Source organism: Patiria miniata, unplaced genomic scaffold (assembly GCF_015706575.1).
Source record: "Patiria miniata isolate m_02_andy unplaced genomic scaffold, ASM1570657v1 HiC_scaffold_3, whole genome shotgun sequence".
NCBI classification, from domain to species: domain Eukaryota; kingdom Metazoa; phylum Echinodermata; class Asteroidea; order Valvatida; family Asterinidae; genus Patiria; species Patiria miniata.
In genome coordinates this window covers 40,076,699-40,092,183 of record NW_024037069.1, presented here as the reverse complement: position 1 = coordinate 40,092,183, position 15,485 = coordinate 40,076,699, and the positions used below count along the sequence as shown (strand labels likewise).

The window sequence follows — 15,485 nt, the reverse complement described above, 5'->3', positions numbered from 1 at the left end:
AAAATACAACATTTGCAAACATCAAAAAATAAAACTACCCAATCATTTTGAAATACCTTGCTGGACTGTTAGTGAATGACAGTGTAAAGCATCCTGTAAAATCATGGCACCTGGTATACTGTCATTTTCAAGAAAAGTGCTATTTTTGTATCAATTTCCAACGCTGATCGGCCGATCAGCGTTGGAAAAAACTGGCTTTTTTTTCAAATACTGGCCCCAGTTGACCATTGCACTTGTTTGCAATCGATTACACACCTATGAACGGGTACAAGCCAGCTAGACTGGTTCCCTGACCTTACAATTCCCCAATATATGTAAACTGCACTGTTTCTTCTTAAATAGTCAGGGAACCAGACTACAGGAAAATGATTGTTTTACTTGGTTTTTATAGCATTTTCGAACCCAAAACCTCAAAAAAGTCAGTGTAACTATATTTGCTATATATTTCCAAACCCCCAATTCCATCCATTTCTGAAAATTACAGCAAAAGCAAATGATGTATATTCCCTTTAAGCGGGACCCGAACCCCACGCCGTAATTTTTTGGACCCACTTTTTTGGGGGACCAACAATTTTATGGCCCCCCAAAAAAATTGCGTTCTGGATCCGCCCTTGCTTAAATGAAATCTAGTGGTGGCTTTCTGAAATTCAAATTGAGAATTGAGCTTGGCGATGTTCGGGGACGAAATTTAAGTATCGATATAGGGAATTCGTGTGATACAAGTGTTAAAATAGCCGGGAAAACCTATATTTTATTTTGGGTTGTTTTTATTTGTGGTGCTTTTGTCAATCTGCCCTCCAGAAGATTGTTTCCATTTCACAACACATTTTGCAAAAGGGGGTAGGAACCATGTATTCCCTAAATATGTTCTTTTTGCTTATTGTTAAAAGTATACACATATTAATATAATATTTCATCACGATTTGAAAGTATTGAAATAAATGCGTATGTGAATTCATTGGACATTGTTTCCATGCCGCAACACGAATTTTGAAGTAATTATTGCATATAACTTAAGTACGCCGATTTTTTTTCGGTCCATGTCTTATTCACAAGTAAAATAATAACCGTATAGTAACTTGATAGACATATCTTAGCTGGGCCTATGTCAAAGTGGTAAAATTTCTATTCAGTGGGGGGGGGGGGGGTGTCAGTGCACCCAACGGCCGTTGAAAAAAAAATAGCAAAGCGGGAAGGTGGGGGGGGGGGGGGGCCTGGATATTACTTGAATCAATCGGAATAGTTTTGTGCGCCCTGGCTTACTAGTAAACGGGTCTAGAACCAACTGGCTTGCGTTACCTTGACACAAACATAGACAGAAACTGATCACGAATGAGAGAAAAAGACATTAATGCTAATCACGAAAGGTAAATTTGTTCCGAAATTTACTACCGAAAAACCATCCAAATTGGAGAAGGCTAATTGACCTACCTATGCACACGTGTGCAGTACACCATCGCTGCTTGAATATGAGGTGCGGCGTCACCACCTTTCTCAGCACGATCCAATCACGAAACAGTCATCCACTGGAAAAATATTGAGCAAGAGAGATGCCTTTTCATATTGGATTCATTAGATTTATTATTCAAAGTCTTATATCTAAAGAACTGTTAGCCCGATTGGATGGAAACGAAACCGCGTCATTTGGACCAAGAAACTGAAACGTGTCATTGTGACTCAGACGAGTGTACGAGTCGGGTCAAATTTGACCAGGCCCCCAGGTTGAATTTGACCCGGAATTTAAGGTTTATCGTTCTATCTGGCGTGTACCTGTACACGGTAATCAGTAATGAGGCCTCTTGTCCTTGGTTTCTCAGCACGATCCAATCTTCGAACACCTATCCATCTGCCGTGAGCAAAAGTGAGGAAGGAAGCCTTTTTTCAATAATAAATCCTTTCCAACATGGCGGCAGCGTCCGAGGGGCGTAAACTTAAGTTTGCACGTAAGCCCCAATATCTCAGGTATTTATAGCAGGTTAAACTTTGGCGATAAAAGGTTCAAATTTCAAAAAGTCATAGGATAGATAATGATATCTCGTTAATTTTCTAGTTGCGGTTCTACGCGGTTCATAGTCGGTGAAAAGTCATATGATAGATAATGATACCTCGTTAATTTTCTAGTTGCGGTTCTAGGCGGTTCATAGTCGGTGAAGGGTGATTTCATGATAGTGTCACCTACTTTTCGAATTTATCCACTTCGTTTGGTGGCTTTAAAGGGACATCGCACATAAATATTGACGCCAATATGGACGCCAATATTCACGACATAGACCCATGGGCGTCGCCAGGATTTTTTCTAGAGGGGGGCAAAAAAAAATTTTGCCAAAAAATGCTGGTATTTCTCAACATATTCTCGATTTATCAGTTTTAGAGGGGGGCAGGGACATTTTGCCCCCCCCCCCACTCTTTAAATTTATACCACTTTGTCTTCGCGCCTCTTTTTCATTTTTTTTTTCTTTTCTTTTTTTCTTCCCCTTTTTTTTTTTTTTTTGTGCTTTTCCAGGGGGGGGGGGGAAGTGCCCCCCTTGCCCCCCCCCCCTCGCGACGCCCATGCATAGACCCAAGTCGCAAATATTGACGCCAAAATTGACGCCAATATTCACGACATGGGCCCATGGGTCCCAAGTCGCGAATATTGACACCAATATTGACGCAAATATATACGACATGGGCTCCAAGTCGCAAATATTGACGCCAATATTGACGCCAATATTTACGACATGGCCTCCATGTCGCAACTATTGGCGTCAATATTGGCGTCAATATTTGCGTCAATATTGGCGTCAATATTGGCGTCAATATTTTGTGCGATTTCCCTTTAAAGCCACTATAACTTCGAGAATGTTCGTCGAACAAACATAATACCTATGATCATTGATGCTCTATTAATGGAGAGGGGGGGGGGGTTCAATCCAAAGCTGATTAACCCCACAAAAACAATGAAGAGAAATTAATGAAAGAGGACAGATCATGCTTTAATTAGAGAGAATGGTAACTTGAACAGTTTCCCGATTTTTGTGACGGTGGGGTCATATTTTTTTATGAATGAAGTCACAATATCAGGGTAACCGTAAGGTCATGACCAAATTCTGCTAAATGCACTTCAAAAATCTGTCAGAATTATCAAAAATCTGTCAAATTCCCCAGAATTACTCAAAATGCGCTATAAACACTTAAAACCACATGCAGATATTGTAGTATTGCCTTAATTAAGGTTCAAATTACATTACAAGCAATCTATTGTCACAAAAAGATGTTATGCAATTGAATTTCAGGCAAAGCGGTTGCGCATCACATTGAAATCTGGTTCCCAGTGAACCTTAGCCTTTCGCCCAGGCCTTCGTGGCTTAGAGCGGCGGAGTTGCGAAGACCCGAAGCGACAGGAGCAAAGATTAAGTCAGCACGCACGAGTGGCAAAGCCACGAGGCCTTTTGCAACTTGATTTTGTTGAATTATTCATATTTTTATGCAAATAAGAAGCTTGCTGAAGGTTAACCAATCACAACACGGATTTTGCCTAGTCGCTTCCATTTTTAAAAGAAGGGTGAGTAAGGAAACCGTAAGATCAAATAACTGTAAGTTCAGATGAAAAATAAGTTCATACCCTCAAATAATTTGTTGAAATACCTTTATAAGTAAAGTTAAAATAAGATAATGTAATAACAATTACGCAGTCACGATCTCGTGGAAAACTAGACTCACATTTTTTGTTTTTAAATTTTGTGCAAGCATCCGACGTGACGCGTCGACGCGTCCGCGTGGTAGCCACGCACGCACGAAAAGGCTGATGATTGGTTGGAATTTTGCTACCCTGTTGGGGTAGCAAAAATCGAGATTATAAAGAAAAACATAAGAATTTCTCGACAAGTTGCAAAAGGCCCTCGTGGATTCGCCACTCGCATGTGTGGTCTCCATCTCCAGTCGCTTCGCGTTCGCCGCTTTGAATGCGGGCAAGCCACGATGGCGTTGGTGAAAGGCTAAGTGAACCTCAGCACCTAGACCAGCCAATCTGTCCCATCATGCAAGGGTTTGTTTAAAAAGATTGAAGCTTTTTTAAACAAATGTATCATTTTCTTCAAATTTGCTATGTTTCTCTGTAAACTATCCATTTTTGCAGAATTCTGCCAGACTGAATCTGCCAAAAAATCCATTCTGTCAAATATTCTGTCAAACTCGTTTTTTAACAAAAAATCTGTCAAAGTTAGCCGAAAATCGGCTAAAACGGTCACCCTGCACTAAATATGAAGCGATTTATGACGCATAAGCACCCTTTGGTGGCGCCCTTCTGATATCGCTAGCTAGCTTTCGAGCTGTCGAGAGTAGGAAAGGAAGAGAGAAACGTTTGAGTTTTGATTGAACTCCTCAACCCCCCAGTCTGCCAGTGTTATCTCAAACTACACCATGCCGAAAGTGAAGCGATCCAGGAAGCCACCGCCTGAAGGATGGGAGTTAATAGAACCAACACTCGAAGAAATTGAGCAGAAAATGAGAGAAGGTAAATTGGGGTTGTTACGTTTTCCCAATCAAGCGTCTGGTTCCCTGACCCAACAATTAATTATGTCACAACTTAACGTTACATCAGGATCTTTGGCTCTTGGAACCAGACTATCAACAAAATGGTTCTCGGACTTTACTTTAGTTAAAGGGAATATACATCATTTGCTTTTGCTGTAATTTTCAGAAATGGATGGAATTGGGGGGTTGGAAATATATAGCAAGGTACAACTATAGAATGCAGGGCCACTTTACTCTACATCCGCGCCTCCGTACGGCTGCGTGGAGGCGTGGAACCGCAGTCGACCTACCTCCGAAAATCGATCGTGGAGTCGTGGAGCCGCAGAGAATTGCGCCCTCTATCGGTGCGTGTCTCTGCGACTCCGCGACTCTGCGCCTCCGCCACCAGTGTATAGTGCCCCGCGTCACGCAGAGAATTGCGCCCTCTATCGGTGCGCGTCTCTGCGCCTCCGCCACCAGTGTATAGTGCCCCGCGTCACGCAGAGAATTGCGCCCTCTATCGGTGCGCGTCTCTGCGACTCCGCGACTCCGCGCCTCCGCCACTAGCACTCCAGTGTATAGTGCCCCGCGATTCTGCGACTCCAAGACTCCGCGCCTCCGCCGCTCCAGACAGTGCCCCGTCGCCCTCCTCCCTTCCTAATTGGCCCGCCCATTTAAAGCGATTCTGCGACTCCAAGACTCCGCGCCTCCGCCGCTCCAGACAGTGCCCCGTCGCCCTCCTCCCTTCCTAATTGGCCCGCCCATTTAAAGCGATTCTGCGACTCCAAGACTCCGCGCCTCCGCCGCTCCAGACAGTGCCCCCAAAACATTTACAAGCACGCCCTCCCTTCCGATCCTTCATGAGAAGCTTAGAAGACAAGTGCAGTGCATTCCTTCGCTGTACTTAGCACTTTTTTGCAGGTTTGCATATCTATTACTCCTATTCCATCCACGCCTCCAGGCAAAATAAAAAACCTTGCTTCGGCGTGGCCCTGCATTCTATAGTTGCTCCTATAGCAAATATAGTTACACTGACTTTTTTGAGGTTTTGGGTTCGAAAATGCTATAAAAACCAAGAAAAACGATCATTTTCCTGTAGTCTGGTTCCCTGACTCCATATAAGAAGAAACAGAGCAGTTTACATACATTGGGGAATTGTAAGGTAAGGGAACCAGTGTAGCTGGCTCGTACCCGTTCATAGGTTTGTAATCGATTGCAAACAAGTGCGATGGTCAATTGGAGCCAGTATTTATAAAAAAAAGCCAGTTGTTTCCAACGCTGATCGGCCGATCAGCGTTGGAAATTGATACAAAAATACCACTTTTCTTAAAAATGACAGTATACCAGGTGCCATGATTTTACAGGATGCTTTACACTGTCATTCACTAACAGTCCAGCAAGGTATTTCAAAATGATTTGGTAGTTTTATTTTTTGATGTTTGCAAATGTTGTATTTTCCCTTTAACTTAAAAACTCTTTCAAAGCCACTGATCATTGAGAAGAAACATGAATCATGTGAATTGAGCATTATTAAGATAGTTGATATTATAATGCCGGAGGTAATGCCGGCAAGCCAACGTTTACTAAAGGTTTGCCGGCGGCAATCCATATCAACAGAGGGCGCACTAAGATAGGGCTGAATTAAATAAGAATAACCACCAATATTTTGCTGACTGAACCTAGACCCACCAACTGGGGCGCTAGTAGAACTCCTTTTTTGACATTTGGGACATGTGGGATGTAGTCTGTCCTACTAGCCCCCCACAACGCATAAATCCTCATTTCGGAGACTGTCAAACATGTCAAATAAATGTCATTTTTCCAGACCATTCCCCTCAAAAGTTACTTACTTGTTACTTGGTAGTTATCCTCCTGAATACTCCACGCGGAAGTCTAACAAGGAGGCCTTGGGAAAGTGGAACTAAATTAAATCCTTAAAGGTGTTGTGGTTTGGGGCGTCTGTGGTGTCTTGAGGGAGCTTGTTCCTTTTCCGGATAGTTCTGGGTAGGAATGACTGCATATATATGTCTGTCCTTGCTGCAATTTCTGTGAACAAGTTGCCAAAAATCACGAAAAATACTTGACAAAAATACTTTCAAAATTCAAAGCACCTACATGTATTGGCTTCTCTACATGTCAAAGATGAAGTAATGGGGCTTCAGTGAAACTCACGATTATTTTAGGGGTTAAAAATCCGTGAAATTCGACCAGTTTAGCACAGACATCAGACAGCAAAACGCCACCAGCTAGAGTCTAACAGCGCATTGTCTATGGACATTACAAACGTGTAGGCTGGCATGGCGTGTTAGAAACAATTGCGTTCAGCTGATCGCGAAAAAAGTAGTCACGTGACCGCACATGTACATGTAATGAACGCTGCAGCGGCACATTTGGTATTGCACATAATACCAAATTGGTGTCCATGTGGTATCTGAATCAGTGTTGTTGTCATTTTTTGAAGTGATCATTGAGTTTAAGAAAGCAAAGAGCCATATTTTGGGACTATGAGGCTCAGTCAGAGCAATTGATGTGAACAGCGGGCCCAGTTCAGATAAGGAATTAAATAATGTTTCTTTTGTTTCATTCTATTTAAAAAAAAAAATTCTTGTGTCTTTTTCCAGCTGAGACTGAGACTCATGAAGGGAAGCGTAAAGTTGAATCCTTGTGGCCCATCTTCAAGACACATCATCAGAAATCCCGCTATGTGTACGACCTGTTCCACAAGAGGAAAGCCATAAGCCGCGGTGAGTTGTATTCATATACGTACATGTTTAATTTTTGTATTGTTATACCATGGTGTGATTGGTGTCACATGTACATAGATTGTGAAATGTCATTGGTTGAGAACTGTTCACATGACAAACTGCTACAGATCATGTAGGTACATGTACATCTCCTCATGCATGTCTTGTTACCCTGTAACACCATCTTATGAAAATCTACATGTATAACGTCACCTTTTTTTTGCCCTTCACTGTTTTTGTTCTTCACTGTTTTTTTCCTTCACTGTTTTTGCCCTTCACTGTTTTTGCCCTTCACTGTTTTTGCCCTCTACTTATAAACACTGTATACTCAGTGTTGTGCCTAGTGATTGTGAGAAGAAATTCACAAACTACTCGGGTGGGACTCGAACCCATGACCTCCTGCTTACTAGTGCAGACGTCTCATGCCACTCGACCACCGAGCTTGCATGGTTGGCTGGCCTGTTTGAAGCCCACATAACAGCAAGTACCGCAACCAAGCTATTCGTAAGATGGAATTTGTGCAGGGGTGTGAAATCTCAGCTTTAAGGCTGATTCCAGCTTTGTTTGTTTTGGATTTCAGCTTTTTCCCTCACTTGTTGTGTACAAAAGTATAGGAGATTTCCAAAGTTCAGCTTTTGTTTTTACACCTTTTCCAGCTGTTTTCAGCTATTTTTATCAGTGGTCACTCACACCCTTGTTGTCTCAGGGGGATGTTATATTCAATATTGGTAGCTGTGCCCTTCACCAACGTGTTCAAGTAGTCAAGCTGGACAACAATGAGTATACAGTGTTAAGAAAAAGACGTCAGTGCAGAGCAAAACCATTCTTTACCTATTTTTCCTGTTTGCAGAGCTTTACGACTACTGCATCAAGGAGGGTTTTGCCGATAAGAATCTGATCGCTAAGTGGAAGAAGCAAGGCTATGAGAACCTGTGTTGCCTGCGCTGCATTCAGGCCAGAGATACAAACTTTGGCACCAACTGCATATGCAGAGTCCCCAAGAGCAAACTGGAGGAGGTAAGATACTTCGAATTAAGGCTTTAGATTTCTCACCCCTCAAATAATGGATTTCTTGTGTATTTTGAGCCATGCAGCAATGCATGCTAAATTTCCTGAAAGGTTGTGTTTCCTGAATTCAAAATCTAGATTTTTTTTCACTTGATAAATGCTATGTGAACTACTTACTTGTACGTAGTAAATAACCATGAAAACTTAAAAAAAATCAAAGGAGCATGATCAGTAACCGTGAGAAAAATCCATTAATCATTTCCGACAAAAGCTCTCTGAAATTCCCCTGCAAAAGATATCTAGAGGTACAGAATTCAATTTGTCCTGATTGCCTATCTGGTAAGCAGCTTCCACAGCAAATATCAAGTGAGAAAAAAAAATTCCAGATTTCGAATTCAGGAATACAAATTATCAAGTGAAAAAAGTCAAAATTTCGAATTCAGGAAATACAAATTATCAAGCGAAAAAAATGTCAAAATTTCAAATTCAGGAAATACAAATTTGCAAGATAAGATATTGAGCATACACTTCTGTGTAACTGTAATTATGGATCTAAGAATCTGGTATTGAAGCCACATTTATGGGGCTATGTATCTCTGCAGATGCTCACGAGGCTTACGCATACATCTTACAGTTGCCATTTCATGAAAGTGGCATGAGTTTAGGAGACAGAGTTTGTCCAACGTTTTCGAAGGAACTTTCCTGAATCCTCTGAAATCCTTTGCTGTGTAGGACTCATTGGCAGATAAACAACTTTTTTTTCTTGTCTGTCATCAGGGTCGCATTGTAGAGTGTGTTCACTGTGGATGTAGAGGATGCTCTGGCTAGCAAGAGGAAAAATGACGTCGAGGAAATGTACATCTAGGAACCTAAACTATCTGAGACTCCATAACTTCTCCAAGACCAACGTTTAACTATTCTGGACAGCAAGAGCTACTTGCTGTTGTGATTGTGTATGCTAAATGTGTAACTGATGAGAGCCTTGACTGGAATATTTAGCACATTTAATAATATTCCTGGACTGGAAATAACAGCCGATGATCATTAACACTATCCATAACATCACGGTTCTTGGTGCAATAATTACATGTTGTCAAGGCAGCACTTCAGTGCATGGTTGGCCAACAATGGGGGCATGCCAAGAGCTGGATCTAAAGCCATGCTTTTTCGAACGTGAATATTTGGTTAATTTCTTTAGGGGTTGGATACTGAAAAATATTGGCATGCATCTGGGTCATTTTATAAATTTGGGGTCCCTTTTTTTTCTGTCCCTGTTACATCTGACATCTATGATTGAATAATTCTGATGCACTCCTTAATGCAGTCATTCCTCCAAGAGTGATTATGAATATCAAACTACCTACCCAACAAATAACAAATAATTTGAAGTCATTCTTAATGATACTTGAATGGCAAATGACAAAGCACCAAGGTAACAGAGACAGGAAAAATGACACACTTTGGATCCTAAATTTATAGAATGACAGGTCTGCATTGTGTACACGTATGCACATTGACACCCCAGCGTTAATATGTAAAAAGAGAATCTGATTTTGTTAATAGGCTTGTACAGTTCTGTGGTGGGTTTAAGAATAATCAAGTTTTGATAATGTAGAAACTGTTCTTGGTTTTATAATTTCTTTCATACATGCAAGATGCACACATTGGTTAGGCCAAAAAAAGAATCTCCTGTTTCTGGTATGGAGCTTGCCCCAAAAGTGGTGCGGCGACGCGGCTTTTTTTTTTTTTTTTTTTTGGCTTCAAATGTCGGCTGATGACTGCAAATGGTGCCCGACTAAACTTAGTGCAAATATATGGGAGTCCAGAGAGGCCACATAAAGCTTATTCTCGATCATAACCCCATCTAAAAACACGTTAAAATTGTGCAGCAGCAGAATTCCAGTCAAACCAGTGAGTTTGGCGGTTTTGAGACATCATCTTGTATTGAAAAAAAAACTTTTTCATTTTGCCGACGCGCATGGCTACGGCGACGCACGCGCATACCAGAAACCGGAGACTTTTTTTTTTTGGCCTTACATGCAAGTTCAATTGCGAAACCTCTGGAACGCATTTTCTGCTCTTAGGTAATTAAGTGTGCAACACATCACCAAAAAGATATTACCACAATGTAGACAAACCTGGCATGATTATTGTACACTCACAAGGCCCCCTTCAATGGAGAAACCATTGTGCTAGCTATTGTACAAACAACCTACCACATGGCGGATTATCTGAACAATAGATAGCACAATATTCTGGCCATTGAAGGGGGCCTTCATGATAGATATGATAGTGTTACCGGATTGGATCAATAAGTTGGATCAACATTTCTAGGGGTTTCAGGAAATTTGCAGCCTGCAAGCATCCCAATACTTGTATCGTTTAAATTCATTTATGTCTTCTTTTTTCATATTGTACACATTTTATGGCATCGTTTAAGAGCTTTTGTGCAAAGGACTAAATTTCCCAGATACAAGCGGAAAACAAAAAGAAATTTGAGAAATTTAGTTGTACGTGTATGTAGTTAGCATCAGTTTGTAATAACTTGATTATTTCATGTTTGTTTCTATATCTGTAAATTAATAATAAATAGTTGGTTTTGGTTTTGAAAATGCCTTGTGTTTTCTCGCTCATGATTATTCAATTTCTCTTACATTTTCTTAGACTGAAGATATGGACAAATAAACAAAACCTACAATTACAACAAAGTTGACAATTACCACATGCAATTCACATTTATTCATATACAATGTGCCTCTGTCTATGAAGAACAAATCTTTTTTTCCTGGCAATCTGATTGATTTACAATTTTCTTTATACAGGAAGAGTTTGAATTCAATTGTATCAAAAGTTGGTCTTTGAAAAGAGGCAGTTTGTCCAGGTCTCATTACCATGGTTACAGTTAACATTGAAGCTTTCAGAATACAGCGCATTAATTTTGCTGTATAAAGAAAATCATGCCAAGTTTACAGCCTTAGAACTGACGTTTCATTTTATGGTTCAAACACACGGTGATTGAAAGAAAAATTCCAGTTAAGTTTAAAACAATCCGGGACAATGGACAATTTAGTGCAAACCGAATGAAAGCCCATACTGTATCGTGTTTGTTTCTTTTTTCCAAAAATCCCAAAATTAGTTGGAGCACGAAACAAAAGGTATTAACCAATCTTCATCTTTATAATCGAAAAATAAAATTTGTAATCACTGAAAAATGAAGTACATTGCCTTTTTAGTCTGTCTCTTTTATGTCACTTTTTTGAAACCCACATATCAATACTCAAAGAATTCAACTGAATTAAATTGTGCTTAAATTTGAATAAATAAACCATGGAATGGGCAGTTTAATATCACACATGTCGTGTATAACTACTGTTTTACATATAACTACATGTCTTTGCTATGGTAACTGGACAAACATTTTGATTCTTAAGTACATGATGTACTAATTCAATTGTGCTACTTTTTGTTACCTAAATCAACACAAATCTAAATAAAGCTCTGTGTAAACACATTACTGAAACTAAATCATTGCTGAGCTTGTCTAAAGAAACGTTTCTAGTTTCATTAAACATACAAATACCACATAAAATACAACCTGCAATAATCTTCAAACAAATAATTAACTCATAAATCTGTCTTTGGCACAAATAAGCATTACTGTCAAAACAAATAAATTAAATTGGTTGTGAGAGTCATTTAGGCAAAACTGTAATTAAGTCTACATCTTCCTATTGTGCAGATTAGTCGAACGTGAATCCTGGCCAGCGCCAGTTGACCATGAATGTTTAGAACTTGTATAGTTAAAAAAAATTGGGTCATTTGCGGTAAAAACCCATCAATGTGTTATGCATTGCAACACTTTTGATGTACATGTATTTCCCGGTGTGCACGTTTTTTTTTAAAGGCGTATTATCAACGGAATCAAGTTACAAGACCACTTTTTTTTCTTAATGTTTTTCTGTTTTTTCAAAGTATCCACTGAGCTGAAAAGTCTCACCCCATGAACATGAAACAGAAATCATCGCGTATATCTTTAATCTAAAATCTAAACACTTTCTGGATACATGTCTGTTTTGTCAAGAAGCCTCATCATGTTTTTGTGCATAGTTATTGACATTTACATGTTTGTAGGGTAAGGTTCAAAGTTAAAGTGGAGAAGTTGGGTATTTTTTCTCAAAGAGTCTGCAGGAAAATCACATCAACCCGACTTCCTACTTAGTTTTACTAAGTAGGAGACCGTGTCCATCAAATTCCATCATTCACTCTGCTTCACATAAATGCTTCAGGACCAAATCCATTAAAATCCGCCACTAGTGCTGGTGGATTTTGATGGACTTTGATGGCTTATCTGCCAAAATCCCCCCAAAAGGGGGATGGAATTTGATGGAGTTGGTAAGGTAAGGGCAAAAGATAAGTACTCTACTAGAGTTTTCAATAATTTGGGGGTAGGGTCGAAAAGGTGTCTGATAGGATACAGAGTGGTGAGACCACGAATAAGGATGGCAATTTAAGGAAATGGTCAACAGTCATAAAAGGAACTTTTTTTTGGTTGGAAAAGAAATCAAAATATATCAATTCAAATACAATTACTTTAGTTAATAGCACAGTCATCTATACACATTGCATATAAACACATTTTTGTAAGTCTACTTCACATAATCACAACGGTCACACACCCAACAAACTATGTACAATCGCCACAGTGTTTGTTGATATCTAAAACACAGTTTCATCTTAAGTACAATACATGTACAGTTAATTATTTTGTCTATGTACAACAATGGATAAATGTACACTAAATTTGCAAATTACAACTGAATTTTGGCCATTTCTACAAGTACCTACAAGTAAGTGAATTCAGGTTAGGGTGTGTTGGCAGCAATCTGGGTTTCTCTGTCCTGTTTTGTTCCTGTGGGATCTAAAAACTACAATAAGTAAGTGTTTTTGAACAACTTCTCTTATTTTCATTTCTGCTCCGATTTTCTGGTCGGGGAAAAAAATGGAGCTCTGTTATTTTGCAGAATTGTTGTCCACAACATTGCTCAGCCTATTGTGAGTAGGAAAAAATTAGCAGCCAAAACAAAGTTTTGTTGCGTATTTTTGATACATATATGTGTTTCCCCTTTCTTTATACCCAGTAGCATTTAAAAAAAAAGGTCTACAAGTTCATTTTCTGGTTGGAGCCCCCACAACATATTTTAACAGTCGCGGTGTTTCAATAACTAATGTATGCTCACGGAAATACACGGATGTTGAAATATACATGTACTGGTAACCCCATATTTTTTCAAAATGGCGGTGGGGGTACCTTGTAGCCATAGTTACGCTACTGCTAATACCTGAGGTACCTGTCAATCATCAAAAACGAACAAAAAATCTTACAGTCCACCCAAAGATATCTTAGCACACATTACATGAAGTATGGTTTACATGTACATGTAGTAGAGCTAACGTCTAGACTATGGCAGGCTATGGTGTCATGTGATAGGTCCAACACAATAAAGAAATGAGGCAAATCACGAGACTAGACTAGCGCTTCCTTGAACAGGGCGCGTTGCTCATTTCCTCCGATAAGGTGAACTATATCTTACTCTATTTCTACATGTTCTATATACAGATTTATCAAAGTCATCTACTGTACAGTATATTACACCATTTTTTGTTCTTTAATCTAACAAAAACTGTTTCTATGCTTTTTACACAAGAAGTTAAGCTACTCTGCCAACCCGTTGCCACTAACGACATTTCTTAAGTACACTGATATTTACACACATATAAATCACTTTTAATTTTTTATTATTTTTTTTATTTTCATATTTCATAGGGTGTTAACTATGCCTTGTTTGTATAAATCCCATGTTTTTTTTATTATAAAATATCCAACATCACTGTGCTTGAGAGTTTCATGAAAAGAAAAAAAATGTCAAGAACTCTTGCATGTGCAGTTTGCAAAGTTGATGCTTGGTTAAGTACTTGGCTGTAGGCAAGTTAAGGTTTACTTTCGTTTGCAACTTTTTCAAGAACAAATTTTAAGTAGACTCAACTCAACGATTTTAAGTGAAATGCGGCATTTTCTGTTGAAGTTCATTTGTGGGCAAGCATCAGAGTATTTGAAGACGAATTTTAATGACAAACTTCTAAACTTGTCAGAGCAAAACCATGTATATCTCCAAGGCCTCTTCTCAAAAAAGAAACCATTTTCCCCTAATGTTTAACAATTCTTTAATGGACAACTAATATATTTCAGATTGATTCGAAAAATATTCAAAATAAATATCAATTTAAAAAAAAATGAAAAATTAAGTAGAATCGCCAGGACATTTCAAACTCATCCCAGATGTACGTGTATCATGCGTGTTCAAGGATGCTCCAGTGCAGTGCAGTGAAAGCAGTCACTACAAACTTATAATGATCACTTCATGTTTTACACAATTTGACCAAATTCAACCAGTTTCATCTTTTCCTAGATGTTTAAAGATTTCAAATATTATTCTCAAATTCACTTTGCAAAAAATATCTGCACAGACGTTCTCTGCAATACTGAAACAGGATCACACTGCCAACTCCAACATGTGCAACTGGCCTCCCTTATAAAACGTGTCCCTATAAATCCTCTGGACCTCTCTTTTCCACATTTTGCATGTGCAATTATTACCTTAGAACAAATTAACAAAACTTTGTAACTGCAACACAAGGAACAAAACTCAGTTGGCACTAGAGCACACTTGGCACTAGAGCACACTAATTAAATTACATGTATCCTACATCTCATCACCGTACACCAATCCGATATTGCAATTACAGAGGTGGTTTAGTTTGCCATTTCTGGGACGTTTCCATGCCTGATGCCATTCACAAGTGCGCTATCTAAAGCTCTAAACACTTCAGTAATGGTGCTTCCATTGTACAGGGTGAGTAAAAAAAACCCTGAAATCCAAATGTCGGGACTATTTTTTTTAGTGAATTTCTGCATGTAGAACTTTCAAATTCTAGGATATGAAAACCCAATTCATAAGCATTCTTTTAGTATTAGAATCATTCAAATCACTCGTGTACTTTCCAAGTTACACAACCACTGGATTAAAGTTCTGTCCACGGATCACAAAAAAGAAAACGAAAACAATTCACACACATCTCTATATGTGATTTGTTTTCAGAGAACTGCACCTTCTTGTGATCTGTGGACAGAACTTGAAAACGGTGGTTGTGTTTAAAATTCCTTAACTTGAAAAGTAATTG

At 39.2% G+C, this 15,485-nt stretch overlaps 1 protein-coding gene across 1 annotated transcript; it reads left to right on the top strand.

Moving 5' to 3' along the window:
- The first annotated feature begins 4,288 nt into the window (after positions 1–4,288).
- On the top strand, positions 4,289–9,896 carry LOC119737731 (protein BUD31 homolog). The gene is made up of 4 exons (XM_038212286.1): positions 4,289–4,495; positions 7,116–7,238; positions 8,089–8,255; positions 9,024–9,896. The coding sequence occupies exons 1-4, from the start codon at positions 4,402–4,404 to the stop codon at positions 9,072–9,074; spliced, it is 435 nt and encodes a 144-aa protein (XP_038068214.1). The 5' UTR covers positions 4,289–4,401; the 3' UTR covers positions 9,075–9,896.
- The last annotated feature ends 5,589 nt before the right edge of the window (positions 9,897–15,485 follow it).